Below are 20,179 nucleotides of genomic sequence, written 5' to 3'. Positions count from 1 at the left end.
TCATGTTATGTTAATTCTTACACTTTTATTTATTCAAAAGAAGGGAAAAAATACTAACTAAAAAAATTAGCTATTTAAAATACCTTCAACTAAGTTAGATATTTATAGAGAGGCTCACTATCTGGTGATCCAGATACACAAAATCCTATTTCTAACAGGCATTGATTATTGTACAAAATTATTTCCAAACCAGTCAGGAAGTACACCTTCAGCAAAAGGTGAAACGTTAAAAGCTTGAACCAGTAAACTCATCCATATATTATAGTCAACTTTTACACTCAGAAGCTGAAGTATTATAAGTTACGCTACTTCTACCAGCTTTAAAAGCATTTTAGTATCCTTTAGTGCAGCGGTTCTCAAAGTGTGGTTAACAGATCTCTAGAAGTCCCCAAGACTGTTTCAGAGAGTCCATGAGATCCAAACTATTTTCACAATACTAATTCGTTATTTGTCAACCATACTAATATTTGCATTGATGGTGCAAAAGCAATGGTGGGAAAAAACTACTGGTACATTAGCAAAAATTAGGGCAGTGGCACCAAAGCGTACTAGTAGTCATTGTATTCACTATCACACACTCACAGAGGAAGAAAGTTAGTATCATTTAAGACTGCCCATGAAAAAGCAGTAAAAATGATTAGTTTTATTAAATATTGATTCTTGAGAGCACATTTTTAAATATTCTGTATGATGAAATGATGAAACAGGAAGTATGCATAAAGTACTTCGCTGCATACTGAAGTGGCAATCTCAAAGAAAAGCACTTGTTCATTTGTTTCAATTGTAAGCTAAACTATGAACTAGCTGCTTTTAAAATGGACATCGTTTTTATTCAAAAAATAACTGATGGACAACTATAGTTCATAAGATTTGGGTATCTGAAAGACATTTTCTGGGAAAGGTCCCCAGTAAACCTATCACTTTCAAGAGCAACAACTGATGATATTTGCTGCCAATGATAAAACTCAAGCTTTGAAGTGAAAATTAGAATTTTGGAAACTTGTATTGCTACCATGAATTTAACAGTCTACCAATAATTTAACTCAGTGAACCATTTCTTTCCAAATGCCTTAGGCATGGTGTTACAAAATCATGCAAGAATAAAAGATTCATTTAAAGTGCCAAGACAGACCAATGGGTTTTAATTTAACAAAGTACCCAACTTCACTGATAGAGTTGCAGGTTCCACATCATAACTAATCCTTAAGAAACTACCACTTGTGGAGTTTTGATATAGTATCAAAGAAGAATTTCTATAGCTATTTGAAAGGCTACTAAAGTCCTCTTCCTTTTTCTAACTTCATTATCTGTGAAAGGCTGGATCTTCTTCATGAACTTCAATCAAAATATAATACAAGAAATTGAATGCAAAAGCAAATATGAGCATCTAGCTGTCTTTCATTAAGCCAAATATTAAAGAGATTTACAAAAATGTAAAATAAGACCATTCTCCTCACTAAATTGTTTTTGTTTTAGAAAATAGTTTATTTTTTACAAAAAATGTTATTCATGTTAACAAGTAAAGGTCATTATTGGTAATTTTAATAAACTAACAAGTGGTTTTAGTCGTCCCTGAAGAATAAAGACAGGAAAAGAAGGTAAATTGTAAATTAACCAAGTTTGCTACTTTTCACCAATTTGAATATTTAAGATAAAAATTACTGGTAAAATGAAGCTTGAGTATCAACTATGGCTTTACCATTTAGTCTCTCAGTTCCCAAGAATATTTAGTTGTTTTTCATTCATTTTTCAATGATTAAGAATATCTGCATGTTAATTAAAATTATACTATCACCTTATGCCCTTCAGAATGGCTAAAATAACCAAGTCAAAAAATAACAAATGTTGGAGAGGTTATGGAGAAAAAGGAACCCCCATACACTGCTGGTGGGAATGCAAACTGGTGCAGCCACTATGGAAAACAGTACGGAGATTTCTCAAAAAATTAAAAATAGAAATGTCATATGACTCAACCATCTACTACTGGGTATCTATCCAAAGAACTTGAAAGCAGCAATTCAAAGAAACTCATGCATCCCTATGTTCACTGCAGCATTATTCACAATAGCCAAGACATGGAAGCAACGTAAGTGCCCATTGACTGATAACTGGATAAAGAAGATACGGTGTGTGTATATATATATACAATGGAATACTACTCAGCCATAAAAAAGGATAAAATTGCCCCATTCACAACAACATGGATGGACCTTGAGGGTATTATGTTAAGCGAAATACGCCAGATAGAGAAAGACAAACTCTGTATGATTCTACTCATATGTGGAAGATAAACATATGGACAAAGAGAACAGATTAGTGGTTACCAGGGGAAACGGGGGGTGGGGGTGGGCACAAAGGGTAAAGTGGTGCACCTACAACATGAGTGACAAATAATAATGTACAACTGAAATTTCACAAGGTTGTAAACTATCATAACCTCAATTTAAAAAAACATAATTTGCATGTTGCTAGCTCTTAAAAATATCATATCCAATTTTTAAAGATTTAATCCCAAAATTTTTAATATCTTAAGAGTTTTTCTAGGCCAGTGAAGGAGGCAAACATTCATTATGCTGGTACACTATGACCAATAATAGAAAAAAAAGCAAAAAGTTCATGCAAAAAAACTCCCCATTTATTAACATATTTAAAAATAAAACAAAACTGAATGATCCAAAGTCTTTTAACCAAGCTTAAACTGAAGATCAATTTCCAATTAGCAAAAAAGTAGCTCTCTCTCAAATACACTTGGGGCTTGACTCATTAAAATTAAACACAAAGAGTACTACTTTGCCTATGTGCCTCATTCTTCCATTTTTATCAACCTACAAACCTATACTTGAGTTTGATATTAACTCTCTAATATGAACTTGCTGCTAGGCAGAACTGCCAAATTATCAGCACGTGATCAAGGGCTTGAGTAAAAAGGGCAACAGAGCATGCAAGAACAGAAATTAAAGAAACTCTCAGAGGCCTGTCCAGAGGAAATGTATAAGAGTCATGCTGAACATCAACAATGTAACTTCCGTGATACCAAGGATTTCTGCCCATTTTTTTCATTCTCCATCACCAGAGCTACAACAGCTCCTGGCATGCAACAAGTTCACAATAAATATTTATTGAATAAATGAATCAACTAGATTTTCATTATTATATTTATTTCAAGGCCAAAAAAACAAGATTCACTCAAAATTAAATTCACAGACTCAATGTATTTACACGTTACATGCTATATTTACAACCAAACCATAACTTTCTTTTGAAATTTTCCATTATCCATTGAGAAATTTTAAAATAGAGAACTATTTACCACAGGTAAGTATAAGAGTTCAATGTCTACAAATTTATTACCTATATCTTCCTGCTTCTACTTTCTGTCAAACATACAAATACTGAAAATGAAGAGCAATCTAAAAAAGGATATTAAACTGACAGACAAACCAAAATCAAACTGAAACAAATCAAAACGTACCTTTAACCAACAAGGCCATGAAAACTTCCATAACTTTCTACCAGAAATTTATTATAAGAGAGATACTGGGAAGACCTGCTGAGTCCCTGCTCAAGCCTTCTAATTTCTCCATACAGCAAGCATGCCTTGGTTTGTAAGTTAATCAAAAATGACTGGACTAGTAAATCAGTTAAGCAGCCATCAAAGATAAAAAAGACTTACACACAAAAATTCACAGGGCTAAATTTAATTCCATGCAACTGAAATCTTGGATTAGCTCGCTGGCAAGCAGGATCTCTCTTATTACCCTTGAGTGATACTTACTCAGAATATACCCTGGCAATTCTTTAATAAATGTAAAGTTTCGTTACTCGTGGTATTCAAAGTCCCAGAAATATAAGATAAGAAAGCTCAGATTTACCAATGCTTTTTCTATTCTCTAAGGCCCAAATGCTTATTTCATTGCTAAATTGTGTCCCTATGCCTGAAGATGTACAGCAGTACCTTCATTAAATTATCTCCTACAAAAGTTTTAATCCTCTGCTTAGCCTCTTTACATATAAGCTACAGAACCAAAAGCAATTCACATGTATTCTAGACAGTAAATATAAAATCAGGGAACATAAGTTCTTGATATCACAAAAAATACCTAATAGAGCAAAGTAGTTATTAGAAGGAAGGTAAGACTTACTTCTTGATACAGTTGGTCATGAGAAGATGGACATCTTGTCTTTCGTCTAACAGCAGCATTGCCCCTAAATAGCCAATGCGTTTGTCTGTGAATTTCTGAGAGGCGATAAGCTTGAGGCACTCCAACTGAAAATAAAAAAAAGGAAAAAGGGGAGAAAAAAGAAATTAAGAAATTGCTACCAAAATCTAGAAAAGCAATGTCTTTAACTCAAGAGTCAATGGGTGACTAAAGTAAACAGATCTAACCGTATCATCAAACTACCTAGCTAAAAGGCAAAGATTTAAGATCTTTGGATATCATGATAATAATAGTCAAGTTCTGGAATAGATCATCTTGTCAAGGTCCTATGAAATCTGTCATCCAAGTCTGTGAAGTTTAACTTAGTTCTACAGATCCACACAAACTAGTAAAGTACTATAATAAGATATTAATAACCCTAACTCCTAACTTAATCCCTAGGTTATACTAAATATTAAATAACAAATATATTAAGTGAGCACCTAACTCATGTATGTATTTAAGGTCTGGTTCCTATTTTGAATATCAAAAAATTCAATACCTAGAAATACACCCAAGTGCCAAACACTATGCTAAACATCAGGAACGCACAATTGTAGAAGAGAGACTGACTAACTTTAGTATAATGTGGAAAGTGCTATATTTCGGGCTTGAACCAAGTAGTATGGAAGAGGTGAGGGTTTAAGAACCAAACATAGAAGGAAAAAAAAAAGCCAGAGGAAAACTCAGTAGTGGAATTAACCTAAAATGTTTTATGTGATTTTTCTTTACATAATTGTTAAGAAACCTAAGACCTTAAGAATCACTGCAGTTAAATAATTTGTCTCTCTACTTAGCCTTTTTTTGAACATCACAATCACTTTGATATACTTTATCATTCCATCTCAACAAACATGGAAAAGGCCAAACATGTCCTCCAGAGCAGTGGTTTTCAAAAGGTGTACACAAGTTAGACTCTCTAGAAGGGTTTTTCAAACCATACTCCCATTTAGAATCACTGCATCCCAAGGAAAGGGGCTCAAATGCAGACCTGTGGACACAGGAATCTAAGATCATGTCAGATTACTTTCCATAAAAATTTGTTTAGTAAGTTCAAAAGTGAAATTGAGGAAAGTAAAAGAATTTACAAATAAAATTGTTTCAAGCTATTTAAAAACTGCTCTCTTAGGACAGCTTGGTGGCATAGTGGTTAAGTTCCCGTGCTATGCTTCAGTGGCCAGGGGGTCACTGGTTCAGATCCCGGGCACAGACCTACGCACCGCTTATCAAACCACGCTGTGGCAGGCATCCCACATATAAAGTAGATGGGCATGGATGTTAGCTCAGCACCAATCTTCCTCAGCAAAATGAGGAGGATTGGCGGCAGATGTTAACTCAGGGCTAATCTTCCTCAAAAAGAAAAAAATTGCTTTCTCAATGTACCTGCATTAAAAACACCCAAAGGTAGTGAAATAACTATATTATCATGAGCAAGTCAAAGATGCCTCCAAGGGAGAGTAATCAGGATCCTAAAGGAAAACTGAAATGCCTTCGGAGATTGACAAAGATTATGTAACATCTCTCCCCTTCCCACTATACAATCAATTTAAATCTAAAAAAGTTCTGAAATACAAGATGATGCAAGTCATTTTTCCAAGGTCAGCAGAAAAATTACTGCTAAGGTGAATGAGAAAACCAAGAGCCAAAATGTTATTTTAAAAATCTTACTGTTTTAAACGGAAGGTTTTTAAATCTTCCCATTTAATAATTCTACAAATATCTTAGCAGTGAAAGAAAACGTTCCAGGAACCAAGAATCACTGAATTTTCATCATCCTTATTGAATCACGCCTCTGGCAAACACCAGGCATTATACAAATAAATTACCCAAAAACGTTTTATTAAGATGAACTAATGAGAAGGACATATTCTTAGGCATTAATATTACTTGTTATTTTTTAGGACCAAGTTTTATGATAGTCACACTACAAGTCATCAGTGACCAGTGAGTACAATTTATTGCTTTTTAAAACTCACCTAAAAACTAAGCAGCAAAAAGAAAAACTAAACTTTAAAGGGTCAAACACTAAACTAATTCTTTTTAATATTCCTCATTTGTACAGTGACTCTGCTTCAAAAATAAGCATTTTATTTTTGAAGGTGACAAATTTGAGGGGTAAATATAAGATTATATGACTGGAAAGGGCATCTGAAATACATCCTTCAACGAAGGATTAACTCTCATCACATTTCACGCTTAGGTGTGGTGGCCAGCAATAGTGCTGAGAAGGTACCATGTTTCACCTTTCAGAATGTTATCAAAGTTTTCAAATATTAAAAAAGAAAAAGGATGGAGGGGAGTACAATAGGGTGTGGGTAAATGTGAAGGGAGGGCATCCATTTTTGAGCAGCAATAGCTAAAACACAACTCAACACTTGGATGAATTACAGAACAAAAGAAAAATAGTAATCAATTAAATGCATCCACCCCTTAGGTAACAACCTCAAATCCATCCTGTACTACTCCTCCTCACTTAAAGCTACCTGAACATGCTATCTGAAACATTCATAATCCACAAATCTAGCATATGCTTTACGACCATGGTAAACAGTCCAGCTTTTAGATTTACACTACTACAGAGAACAAAAAACTTTTGCTTTTACTCCAAACTCTGTGAGCAAAGGCAAAAGACAAATGACAAACTTGGAAAAAAATATTTGCAATTCATTTCAGATATGAAATCCTATATAACAGGATCCTACAAATTGATTTCTGAAAAGACCAACAAGCCAATATAAAAATGGACAAAGAAAACGGACAGTTCAAAGAAAACAAAAGTAATTCAGACATACGGAGTTCAATCTCCTCATAAAACAAATGCAAATCCAACTAGCTAAATTTACTAAAAAAATCATTGAACTGTACACTTGAAAAGATGAATTATATGATATACAAAATATGCCTCAATGAAGTTATTAGAAAAGAAAAAGAAATGCAACTCAAAACTATACTGAGATACTACTTTTTAATCCAATAGCAAAGATAAAAAAATAGTTTAACAGTGTGAGGACATCAGTGATGGAAGTATAAACAAGCTGTAGCAAGAAAGATCTTGCCTTGCTAAATTACAAATACACATACCTCTTGACTCAACAATCTATTTGTAGGAACTTATACCACATTTATATTCACACATGCAAAATAATGGATATTATTCAACTATAGTATTATTTTAAACAGTAAGACTGGAAATAATGTCCATTAATAAGGCATTAGTTTAATAAATTATGATTCACACATATAACGAAATACTGTGCTGGACAGACTACTATGAGCATGTCAAAAAAGCTAAAAAAAAAAGGAAGCTCTTTATATATTGATATGGTCTAATCTTCAAGATAGATTAATAAATGGACAGTACAAACAGCATGTTATATATTTTAAAGGGGAGGGAGTGAGAATATATATTTCCATTGCCTAGTGATGTATAAAATACCTCTAGAAAGATAGCCAAGAAACTGATACCCCTAGCTGCCTACAAGCAGAGAAGCTAAGTGACTAGAAGAGAACAGAGAACAGTTTTTTCATCATATATCCTTTTGTATCTTTTAGATTTTGCATCAATGAATTGTCATTATCTATTCCAAAGATAAATAATATTGGACTAGGAGAAAAAATAAAAAATTGTAGGATAATGGGAACTTATACCTTAATTTGCTGTTAGACAACTTATTGAAAAGGAAAAAATAATTTAGGAAAACCATTTGTTCCCCCTCCAAAGTTGAACAACATGTATTCCAAAAAATAAAAAAAATTAAGTCTTCGAATTTTATGAAAAAGACTTTGAAAATTTAAGGCAGGGATCTTACGAAAATCTAACTCAGTAGATGGAAACAATCAGCCTTTTTTTAGATAACTTCATAATGAACAATTACTGTGCTATTCTATTATACCTGTGATGCTGTAGGAACTTAAGAAATATGTTCATTCCTTATCTCTAATCCCCACAATGGTTGTGCTTTTTTCCGCTGATAAAGTTATTTCATATTCTTCACCTACTATAAATTTCTCGCTTGTCAACAACACTCTTAACATACTTGCTTTTCCATAGCAACCTTCTCTGTCTCCCCCAATCTTCCATCTGAAAGGGCTGATTGTGGTAAATCTTTGCCACTCACTGATTTTTTATATTTACTTTCCAACTGTTTTGAGACACGTGGTTTTGATTTATTTTATTTTTTTTTAAGGATTGGCACCTGGGCTAACAACTGTTGCCAATCTTTTTTTCTTTTTTCTGCTTTATTTCCCAAACCCCCCTGGTACATAGTTGTATATCTTAGTTGCAGTTGTGTGATGTGGGATGCCACCTCAACATGGCCTGATGAGCGGTGCCATGTCCGTGCCCAGGATCCGAACCCTGGGCCGCCGCAGCAGAGCGCATGAACTTAACCACTCAGCCACGGAGCCGGCCCCACGTGGTTTTGCTTTAATTTAGTAAACTCCTGCTGGGTACAAACCAGTGTGCTAGACATTCTCACTGATATAATTAGAAGGGCACATAAAACAAAACCAACATTTGGACATATATCACAAAGTATGTTATATATACTCTGACAGTTATGCACAAGCTACTGTGAAAACAAGTTAGGAAGGGCACCCAATTCAGATCAGAAACACTAAGAAAACATCAGAGCAAGGTTCCTATCTCTTCACATAATACATAGTGGAATAGAAAGAAACCATGCCTCTCCAACCCTACTTCTAGCTAAGAGACCTAAGCAAGTTATTTCAACATCCTGGGCCTCAGTTTCCTCATGGCTAAAGTAACTGAGCCACATCATGGAAGACCATTAACAGTTGTCCTCTACTCTCTGCTTTCAAGGCAAACAGTAATTCTCTCCAGCTGATCCTTCAAGTGGCCTAAAGAATTCTCAGCAGCAGCATTCCAAGAAGCCACAAGTAACAAGCCTAAGAGACTGAAGTTATCAGCCCCCTTTGGAAAAAACACAGTCAGTGGCTTAAGAAGTGGTTCCCAAATCTGACTGCTCAAAATCATCTGGGAGATTTTTGAAAAATATAGGTCATCCCCAGGATATTCTGATGGAGTATATTTTAGGTAGAGCTTGACAATTAAATTTTATAAACTTTTTCTAGATGACAATTGTTCCAATTTTCTTTGAATTTCAAAGTAATTTTAAAAAGACAACTTTATTAGGTTTCTGGCTCGTTACATTATTCTGAAGCAAGTACAACTAGTCTTTTATCAACATTTAATCTGGTTGCCCTTCAGAAAAAAGCTGCACCCATTTTGTTAGCTTGTAGAACAATTTCCCACAAGGTCAAATGCACACATACATTTACTTTTAAATTTAACATTTGAGCTTTATGATGTGAACAATCACCTTGATGAAAAGATGCAATAAAAATTTTGTAAACATGAATGGATCTGCAACTGATTGGTTAGGTCTTTTTAAAAGTTACCTTTATTTCATTTTAATATTCCGAAATAACTTTCTAATTTATACACACACAGTCACACATTTTTGAACAACAAGCTTGTAACTGCTTTATCAGTACGTAGCCTAGCAACATAAAATCTATACAGACCAGAGCCTGTTTTTTCATTCTTCTGGCATAAGGAAAAAAACAACCCACAAAACACTAACATTCCTACTGCATCCCATTTTTTTGTCTTGAGAAAATTTATTATGAAATATTTCATTCAAAAACACACAAAAGGTCACATAACACTTATTGACCCACCAACCAGCTTTATCAAATCTTAACATTTTACCCCATTTATTTTATTTAAAATTTTTTAATATTACAAACTCAACTGAAGCCTTCTCCATACTCTGCCTCAATACCAGGAGTAACCAAAACTTAAAACCACTGTTCATCACTGCCACGCCCTATGTCCTTACTACACACGTAGAAACCATTGCTTTTGAATGTTTTAAACTTTATATATGTATCATACCATATTCCTACTCTTTCACTCAACATCTTTTGAGTATTACTCATTTCCAGACAAGAAGCCTCTAAATCAGTCACATTCATTGCTCTATAGTACCCCACTTGTGAATATATCACAACTTACCTACTCTTTTTGTGAGCACAATTGTTTCCAACGTTTTCCTCTTAGAAACAATGCTGCATTGAACACTCTTATAAATGTCTCTTTTTGAACAAACAGGGAGCCTTGATCAGATTCAGGTTTTTCAGTTTTTGTTTTCATTTAGCAAATATACTTCAAAGGTGGTGATATGAACTTTCATCAAGAGGCTTATAATTATTTCTGGTGATTGTCTCTCTTTTGTGACATTAGCAGCACTGATGATCATCAGGGGCTGCAAAATGGTAATACTGTAATTTTTTCATTCCTTCTTAATTTCTTAGCTAGGCTATCCCCCTAAGGAGTAACTTCTGTATGTACACCATTGGGTTATGAATAGTTCCTTCAGAAAGAACTTACCAACAATTCCTTCAGAAGGAACTGCTGGTAAGGAAATGCAGAATAATTGTTTATTTCTTTCCTTTTATTTACTAGTTCTCAAAATAATGAGTCTGTTTCCTGGTATCCTTCAAAGATAACCAATGGAGTTTTTAAAATTTCTAAAAATTATTATGAACTCACCAATAGAAACTCAGTATGTTTCAATTACAATTATTATTCTTATTAATGATCATATTTTCTCATTTTGGGGCATGACAGCCTCTTTGGTGGCTACTAAATCCTTTTAACATTACCTCTGTAGTCTTTCTTGCTTTCTGGCACAGAAAGACAGTACAAGCTTATTTTGTACATTTCCCGCCCCAGATTTGGGACGAGCCATTTTTCCAATGGTCCCTGGCCCTATCAGAGTAAACTGGTATTTGAAGACCACAATCTGGGCTGAAGGGTGCTCAAGATAAGGATGCCTACTATCGCTGCTTCTTTTCAATATTGTACCACACATACAGTGTAGTAAGGAAATAAGAAAAAAGAAAATATTTAAGAATGGAAAAGGGAGGAAACTGCCGTTATCTGCAGACAATAGTATTGACAACACAGAAACAACGAAGTCTACAGGGACTTTTAGAACCAAGTTCAATAATGTTGCTAGGGAGACAAATATATAAAAATCAATTATATTTCTATAACGCTACAAAATAATTATTAAAAATTTTTAAGAATGCTATTTGCAATAGGAACAAGAGCTCCAAGGAGCCCTATGAATAAATTTCACCAAAGATGTGTAAGACCTTATGGACAACATTGTAAAACTAGAGAACCTAAGGAAGGGGGGTGCTATACTATACTGAGGGAAGGGAAGACTATTGGAGCCAGGTAATTGGGTACAGCAGGCCAGGTTGGAACTGGGAAAAAAACAAGAGAATGCATGCCCAGCCTGGAGGCGGTCACTAGCCTATTACTGTCATGTGAAAATGTGAATCCAGTGTTGTCAAATTCTTTGATTTTCTAAGAGAAATTAGAAATGCAGATTTCTACGAGATGTTCCTTGGTTTTTATATGTTAGCAGCAAATTAAAAACAATTTTAAGGGGCTGGCCCCGTGGCCGAGTGGTTAAGTTCGCACGCTCCGCTGCAGGCGGCCCAGTGTTTCGTTGGTTCGAATCCTGGGCGCAGACATGGCACTGCTCATCAAACCACGCTAAGGCAGCGTCCCACAGGCCACAACTAGAAGGACCCACAACAAAGAATATACAACTATGTACTGGGGGGCTTTGGGGAGAAAAAGGAAAAAAATAAAATCTTTATAAAAAGAAAAAACTATTTTAAATATTTGCAAGAAAAAAACACATCTGTGAAAGAAGGTGGCCCCCAAGCCACCATTTTCTACTCCTGCAATCTACCCACTTCTTTAGATACTCCACTTTATTTCTGGGCTGTGTTTAAGCCAGACATGTGAAAGGTTACAACCCTATAGGAAATCTATCACTGCTTTTGTTTTAACAACATTGAGGATACTTGTCTCTTACATTACTAACAGACTCCTGGACAAAAGACCCACATAAAAACATCTCTTTCAAAATTCTGTGCTTTTTCAAAAATTTTTGTTTGCTGTCCTTGAGGAAATGGTATAGTCGGTAATATTTGAGGGTTTGTTATGCACCAAACATGAACGTTTAACATTTATTAATTTACTTAATCTTCATAATAACCCTACAAAGTAGCATTAGGATTGTCCTCATTTTACAGACAAGAAAGGTTAAGGATCTTGCTCAAAACCACACAGACAGTAAAGTAACAAAGCCAGAATTCACATGCAGGCAGTCTGGTTCCTGCAGTTGTGCTCTTAAATTCTGGTAATTACACCCACATAACTGAATGTTTTTTTTCTTGTCTTAGCTGTCTCACTAACCACAACAACACTGGCCTTGTGTTCTGAATTCTTCCTTCTCCCAGCTCTTACTTTCTACTATTCTTTTTCTCTTTTAAATAGATGCTGGTAACATAAGCCATTTCAAATCCTTTGTGCAAGGCAAGGTTAAAGTAATTAAATAAAATAGTTAATAAATTTAATGCAAATAGCTATTTATAGATTTAAACTAAACCCAAAGAATGAATAGGTTTTGAAGTGATACAAGGTTGAGTTCTAATCCTCTCCCTAATATTTACTAGCTGTGTGAATTTAAACAAGTCACTTAGACTCTGAAGTTCAGTTTCTTCATCTGTAACTTGAGGATATTACCACCTCATGGGTTTTACTGTAAAATTTACATAAGACTTTTTCAATGTGGCTACTAGAAATTTTTAAATTACACATCTGGCTCATATTTTATTTCTATTGGACAGCATCATGCTAGATACTGCAATAAAAAGTAAAAAGAAACAGGTGAAATTAGTTTTAATAATATATTTTATTTAACCCAATATATCTAAAATATAATCATTTCAACATATAATCAACATAAGAATTATTAGCTATTTTACATCTTTCTTTTGCACTAAGGCTTCTAAACACAGTATGTATTTTACACTTACAGCACATAATTTGTACACTACATATCCATCAGAAATATTTGAACTGTATTTAGATTTCATAGAATTTACAATTGATAGATTCACATACCCAAGTTGTCTAAAACATACTCAAGAGTTTTCCAATAACTGCATCAAGTACTCCCCAAAACTTTATTTTCCTTTAATATTCCCCTCAGTTGAACTAGCCACATTTCAAGAGACCAATGGCTACACAGCTAAGGCTATCATAATGAACAGCACAGGTCTAACAAATAAAATGCAATTAAAGAGTGGCCAGTTTTTACACATAATTAAATGAAAAAGGCACTGTGATTCATACAGGCAGATGAGAGAATTAGATATTAACTTTTTTACGGGTACATTACAAAGGGAACTCCAATGCGCAGGGTACCAAATTACTGATATGGACAGGGCCATGACTGATTGAAATAGAGGAAACAGAAAAAGGGACTTAGAATTATGATTTCCTATTCCCACTCATAAAAATATTTTTATACCAATATTTTAGTACAATTTCCTTGAGTATTAACACTTCCACCTAAGAATTAAATATTTTATCAAATAGTTGCCAAACACCCAAAAAAATGCCACCTAGACAGACCTGGAAAGTATATTTTATTTAAAAATGTTATAGAAATGAAATCTTAGAAATATATAGAGAGCTCTTTTACAAAATTAAAAATCACCAAAGTCTTAAATCTATCCTATGATTTTAAATTCAAGAGTTTGTCCTTAAAGAACCTCCTTGGGAGTATGTCAAACTACTGTTTCCATGATGTTAACAGTTACCTCTGAGTGGAGAGTTTAAGAGTCTTCTCCCCACCTGACTACCCCTTATAGCCCAACACATCAGATTTCTGTAAATCTAACCTACTGTGTCTACCTAAAATCAACCAATGAGAATATAAGAACACCTATTTGGTTTTTACTAAGTATGTTATGCACTGCATCAGTAACCACCTGGATCAATTTTGATGTGGTAAAAGCATATAACACGTGTATACATAGGAGACAGCTGTTGTTTTTGCCTACCTAGTATCTGATCCTCTTTTCCTCTGATATTATTAACACTTCAATTTTCCTTTGGGGAATTAACGCTCTCCCACTCTCAGTCATGTATTTTAGAGAGGCTGATCTCATTCCCAATCCCAAGATGACCATAAAACTAATAACCCAAGTTAGTCTGGTAAGATTCAATTTCATTAATTTTTTGTTTTAACTCAGGGGTGGGGGAATCTCCTTCCACTGAAGTTAGTGAGCTGAACAGAAGACATACTGGTGGCCACCTTTCCTGATAAATTAAATATATCCAACATTAACAATAGTTATCTTTGAATAAAGGAAATATGAGTGGGTATTTTCCTCCTACTACCTAGTGTTGTACATTCCTTCTTTTAATTTTGCAGTCTTTTCCATAGACTATTCAGCATATAATACAATTCTTAAATTAAATGAAATAAAATTAACAGCATTAATAAGAATTTAAAAACAACCCATCCAATCAATCTGCAACTCAATCCCCCTCATCATGTATAAATGTGGAAAGAAGAAAGTACTTAACACCAAGCATATCATGCTCAAAGCCCAAAGTGGCTATATCAAATAATACACATTTGTGTGTGGGAGAGAATCAGGAGGCAGCGGCACAGTGGTTGTAGCAATCAAGGAATGAGGTAATTAGGACAAAATCCTTAAATGCCATCACTTGGCAACCACCTAACTGCTTTTACTTAAAAATATCTGTTCTGAATGTTCATCCTTATAATATCGTGCACAGAGAAAATAATTAAGGAAACATTTAGCAAACGTTTTCTTACTTATAATCCACGCCCTGTGACAGAAGAACCACAATCTACTGTCTAATCTTTAAGTTAGGTAGCTGCCACCATCAAAACATACTCTAATCCACATAAAGAGAGATTCCCAATAGAAAGGACAATTGATGGCAATAGCATGCTTTTCCAGGTCTGCAGCCTTCTCTCTCAATTCTACCCTCAGTTCCACAATGATCAGACTACAAGGCTATCAAAAGTATCCTGTTCTCCCTGACAGTCTTTGAGCTACTGTTATTCAAATAAGAGTACCCTTGCTAGATGTGGTCTCAGCCCAGCCTACCTGTCCAAAGTGAGCAGGGTAGCCCAGCATGTGCATATATAGTAATTTTGCCACATTCCGACACCGGTATGTATTGTCTTCTTCTCTAAAAGATGATCGGATTGCAGCACATTCTTTCTGGATCATTTCTCGTTCTTCGGCTTGGGTTCGGGCTGTCCGGATGGTCCGGATCAGCTCCCGCAATCTGATAGGGGCTGGCATCCTCTGGATATGGAAAGACATTAAATAAAGATGTTCACATTTTTTACTACCAAAATCATTTACACAACTTCCCACATAAATTTCCAATTTTTAAGAATTCAAAACTTGCTAAATAAAAGCCCAATGATACAAAGCTTCAGCAAAGCTATTACGTACAAACTCCTCAAAACTCAGTAAATTTCTGGAAAGAATATAAACAAAAATGTTAAACATCAAATTAAGCAAAATAAGACATAGAATACACCAATATGTAAAGTCCATCACTAACATCAAAATACGTTAGGAACTAACTCAACCTCAATCTTTACTCACTCCTTAAAGTAATAAAGGCCTATGCCTAACCTTCTCTAGAGAAGATAAATATTTTCTTTTCAGTTGTTGTTAAACTCAACATAACTCAACAAAGTATCAAACGAATATTGAATATGATCACAATCAAAGCTCAATTCAACAAAATGAGAGACTAGGAGAGAAGCCCAATCGTCAGATTTAAACACTTTTCCAAGAAACAGTAATCATCTCAGTACACCGGGTACTCTTTGAAAAAGGGATGAGGGAAAAAATAAATCAATCTTAGAGGATAAGACTGTTAGTGTCATAGTCTCATGAATATTTTTTAAAAGTGAAAAAAAATAATGGACCTATAACAGCCAAAACGATTATGAAAAAAAAGAACAAAGTTGGAGAATTTGCACTACCTAATTTCAGGAAATACTACAAAGCTACAGTAATCAGAACAGTGTGAAACAGAATTTAAGGATAAACTTAGAGAGTAATACAGCAAAATAGAAAAGTTTAGGACTAGATCCACACAAATACACTCAACTGATTGTCAACAAGGGGCCAAGGTTATTCAATAGGAGAAAGGGTCGTTTTTTGACAAATGGTGCTGGCACAACTGGATATTTATATGGGGGGAAAAATATAACCTAGAACCCTAACCTCAAACAATATACCAAAAAAAAAAAATTAACTCAAAATGGGTCATAGACCTAAATATATAAGCTAAAACTAAAAATCATCCATGAGAAAACACAGGAAGAAATCTTTGGGAACTTAAGCAGAGATTTCATACAAAACAAGCACAAAACATGTAAGAAAAAATTAATAAATTGGACTTTTAAAAATGTTAAACTTTTGCTCTCCAAAAGATGCCATTATGAAAATAAAGCAAGCCATAGAAAGAGAAAAAAGACAATTCCTATCTTGCAATGGAATTGTATTGGGAATATATAAATAACTTTATAACTCAATAATAAGACAATCATTTAAAAATGGGTAAAAGATCTGAATAGACATTACTCAAAAGAAGATATATGAATGGCCACAAGCACATGAAGAGATGCTTAAACTCACTAGTCAGGAGGGAAACGCAAATTAAAACTATAATGAGATACCACTCCACATCATTAGAATGCCTAAAATTAAAAAGACTGGCATACCAAGTGCTGACAATGATATAGAACAAATGAACTTTCATAGACTGCTCGTGGGAATGCAAAATGGTTCAACTACCTTGGAAAATAGTTAAATATACACTTAGCATATGATTCAACAAATCCACTCAGTCTTTAGCCAAGTATTTACCCAAGAAAAATGAAAATATACGTTCTCACCAAGACTCATATACAAATATTCACAGAAGCTTCATTTATAATTGCCCAAAACTGGAAACAACCCAAATGTTCATAAACAATGAATGATAATGGTATACCCATACAAAGGAACACTTCTCAGAATAAAACAGAAGCAATACACAACATAGAAGAGTCTAAAAAAATATTCTGCTGAGCAAAAGAAGCAGGCATAGGAGAGTACATATTGTATGATTTCACTTATATGCAACTCTAGGGAAGACAAGTCTAATCCATAGTGATGGCAAAGAGATCAACAACTGCCTGAGGTTGAGGGTAGGGATTGGGGACTGACTGAGATGCAAAGAAACCTTCTGGGGTGACAGAAATGTTTGTGATGAGTATATACACTTCTCAAAATTCATTGAGCTGTACATTTAAAACAGGTGCATTTTATTGTATGTATATTATACCTCAATAATGTTAAGAAAAATGACGATAAAATTAGATAAAGATATCACTACAATCATCTTCAATAACATATTGGCTGCAGAATCCTTAAAACAATGATTCTCAATGATGATCTAATCCAGCATACCAGGAGGATATCCCATTCCCCTCAGTTCACTTTGCCATCAACCCTCAAGGTAGGGATAGTGCATTAGGAATTTAGAAAAGTTCCCTAGGTATTAATATCCTCCTTCATATTGGCCCTCCTAGGAAGACTGTGTCCTCTACACTATATAAAGCTACCTGCATAACGTTGTTTTATTACTTTTTAATAGAAATACTTGAGGGTCTAGTGTTTGAAGTTTACAAAGCACTTTTACATTCATTATCTTCATTATCTCATTTGTTCCTTAGAGGATTCTGAATTAAGGGCAGAGATCATTATCCCCACTTTGCCTATGAAGAAACTTGGTCTCAGAGTAACTATACAACTTGCTTAAGATCACAAAAGTAAAGGTGACAGGTGGCACCTGAACCAGGTCTTAGAACTCCAAGGCTAGAGTTCTTCCCAATACTTAAAAAATGAATATATTTTACAAATGAAATTTTATTATTGCTAGAATTTGTTTTAAAATACTCCAGGGGAAAAAATGTACTGAGAAAGAAGAGAGGAAGGGGAAAAAACATGAAACAAAGTGGGCAAAATGTTGATCACTGCTGACAGTATATGATGAGTACATGAAGGTACATTATATTATTCTCCATTTTCACGTATATCAGAAATTTTTCATAATCAAAAGCTTTTTAAAAGTCAAAAAGCATCAATAAACAAGGTATTTAAATCATTAAACATTTTCATAATAAAAAAACAAATACTTAAATTAGAGATCTATCTAAGGAACTATTTCTTTCACAATAACCATAAGTACCACACACTTTAGGGTAAAATAACATTAGGAGTACGCAAAACCAATATACTATATAAAATATCAACATAGTGGAATATAACTAAGAAAAGCATAAAGATATTACAGCTCTCAGAGGTTAAGAACTAAACATAAAATCAGTTTTTGACTGTCCAAAGCCCAGCAATTGTACTTTCAAAAAGAATCCTCATCACCATTAACTCTAACTTGGTGTGCGGGGAACAAGAGAAGTCTATGGCAACTAAAATCACTCAAGATCAATTGGTAATACTCTACTAGAAAATAACTTTTCTCTATGAAGACTTCAATGATTCTACAAAGTAAACAAAGACTATTAGAAAAAGCCTAAATCTCATCCCAAAATTTCTAGTTCAACAGGGAAAATCACAAAAGTTTACGCCAGTTGAGAGAAAAACAAGTTACCTGGAGCAATTTCTCAGCTATCAGCCACAAAATCACAGAAATATATGTCACTAGGTTTTATGCAGGAAATTGAGGATCCAGAGTGTTAACTACCCTGTACAAGGTTACAGAATTAGTTACTAGCCTGACTCATGTCTCATGATTCCCCCATTCAGCACTCTTCCTCCTATACTAGGCTGCCTCTAGCTTAGAGAAAAGCAGCAAGTTTTTTCTTTAAGCTGTGAGAACTTAATTTCTTTATATATCAGAAAAAAAAATCTTAATAGGCATGGATGAACAATAAAAGTTAATTCACACAGTAAAGAATTCAGCATATTTCAGAATACATTCTAAGATCAAAATTAAACAAAAAGTTCTGGTTCCAGGGAAGCTGGAGTAAACAAACTCCAGGAAGACTCCTGTCTCTCCCTCTGGATGCAATTATAGATCCTGGACAAAAATGTGTGTCACAGCTACCTGAGGACTCTGAAAAGTAAATGACAGTGAGCAGACTGGAGAAAGACAGCAAAAGAATTTGAAGTTCCATCAAATAGGCAAGAGGTTGTCATTTTTCCTCCAGTAGTGCCCAGCCTGGACCCAAGGGCAGCCCAAAGCCCAGAAGTGTTCACTGGGAATAGATAAGGAGCCCTAAAGAAAAACCCTCCTGGGGGCTGACCCTGTGGCCGAGTGGTTAAATTCGTGTGCTCCACTGCGGTGGCCCAGGGTTTCGCCGGTTTGGATCCCGGGCACGGACATGGCACCACTCCTTAGGCCATTCAGAGGCGGCGTCCCTCATAGCACAACCAGAGGCACTCACGATGAGAATATACAACTATGTACTGGGGGGCTTTGGGGAGAAGAAGAAGAAGAAAAAAAAAAGAACATTGGCAACAGTTGTTAGCTCAGCTGCCAATCTTTAAAAAAAAAAAAAAACCCTCCCAGGTCCAAGGAGGAGGAACAGGACAACGGAGGAAATTCTCTCTTTTGGCTTTCCGTTTTTTTCCTTCCTCCACCCCTGCCTGTAGGCAATACTGCAATGGTGGTGGCTGTAACAGAAAAGCAATGGCAGTAACAGCCAGGCAGGCACCTACCTAAAAACTGGGGAAGAGGAAATCTTCTCTCTGACCAGAGGAGCTGCGATCCTAAGAGCATGGAGTAAATCACTCTCTATCCTCCCACTGCTTGACACGAGAGTGAATTCACAAAGAAAATACAACAATCCTAATGGCAAATATACCTAACAAAAGAGCTAAAAAATACACGAAGCAAAAACCGAGAGATATGAAAGAAAAAAAATAAACCACCAAATATAAAGACTTCAAAATGCCCCCTACGTAAATGATAGAACTATGGATAGAGTATTAGCAAGGATATAAAAGACCTG

General features: G+C 34.9%; 1 protein-coding gene across 1 annotated transcript in view; it reads right to left on the bottom strand.

Annotated features, from left to right (window-relative positions):
* The window catches only part of AP1G1 (adaptor related protein complex 1 subunit gamma 1), a 71,804-nt gene that overhangs the window by 35,451 nt on the left and 16,174 nt on the right, over positions 1 to 20,179 (bottom strand). The window contains exons 2-3 of the mRNA XM_014840800.3: positions 15,243 to 15,446; positions 4,143 to 4,267 (exon numbers count right to left, since the gene is read on the bottom strand). Of these exons, the coding sequence (XP_014696286.1) occupies positions 4,143 to 4,267; positions 15,243 to 15,443 (326 nt within the window). The 5' untranslated portion in view covers positions 15,444 to 15,446. The remainder of the gene's footprint in view (positions 1 to 4,142; positions 4,268 to 15,242; positions 15,447 to 20,179) is intronic.

Source organism: Equus asinus, chromosome 28 (genome assembly GCF_041296235.1).
Source record: "Equus asinus isolate D_3611 breed Donkey chromosome 28, EquAss-T2T_v2, whole genome shotgun sequence".
In the NCBI taxonomy this organism is placed as follows: domain Eukaryota; kingdom Metazoa; phylum Chordata; class Mammalia; order Perissodactyla; family Equidae; genus Equus; species Equus asinus.
Note: the sequence above shows the minus strand (reverse complement) of the source record. Positions and strands in the feature narration are given on the sequence as shown.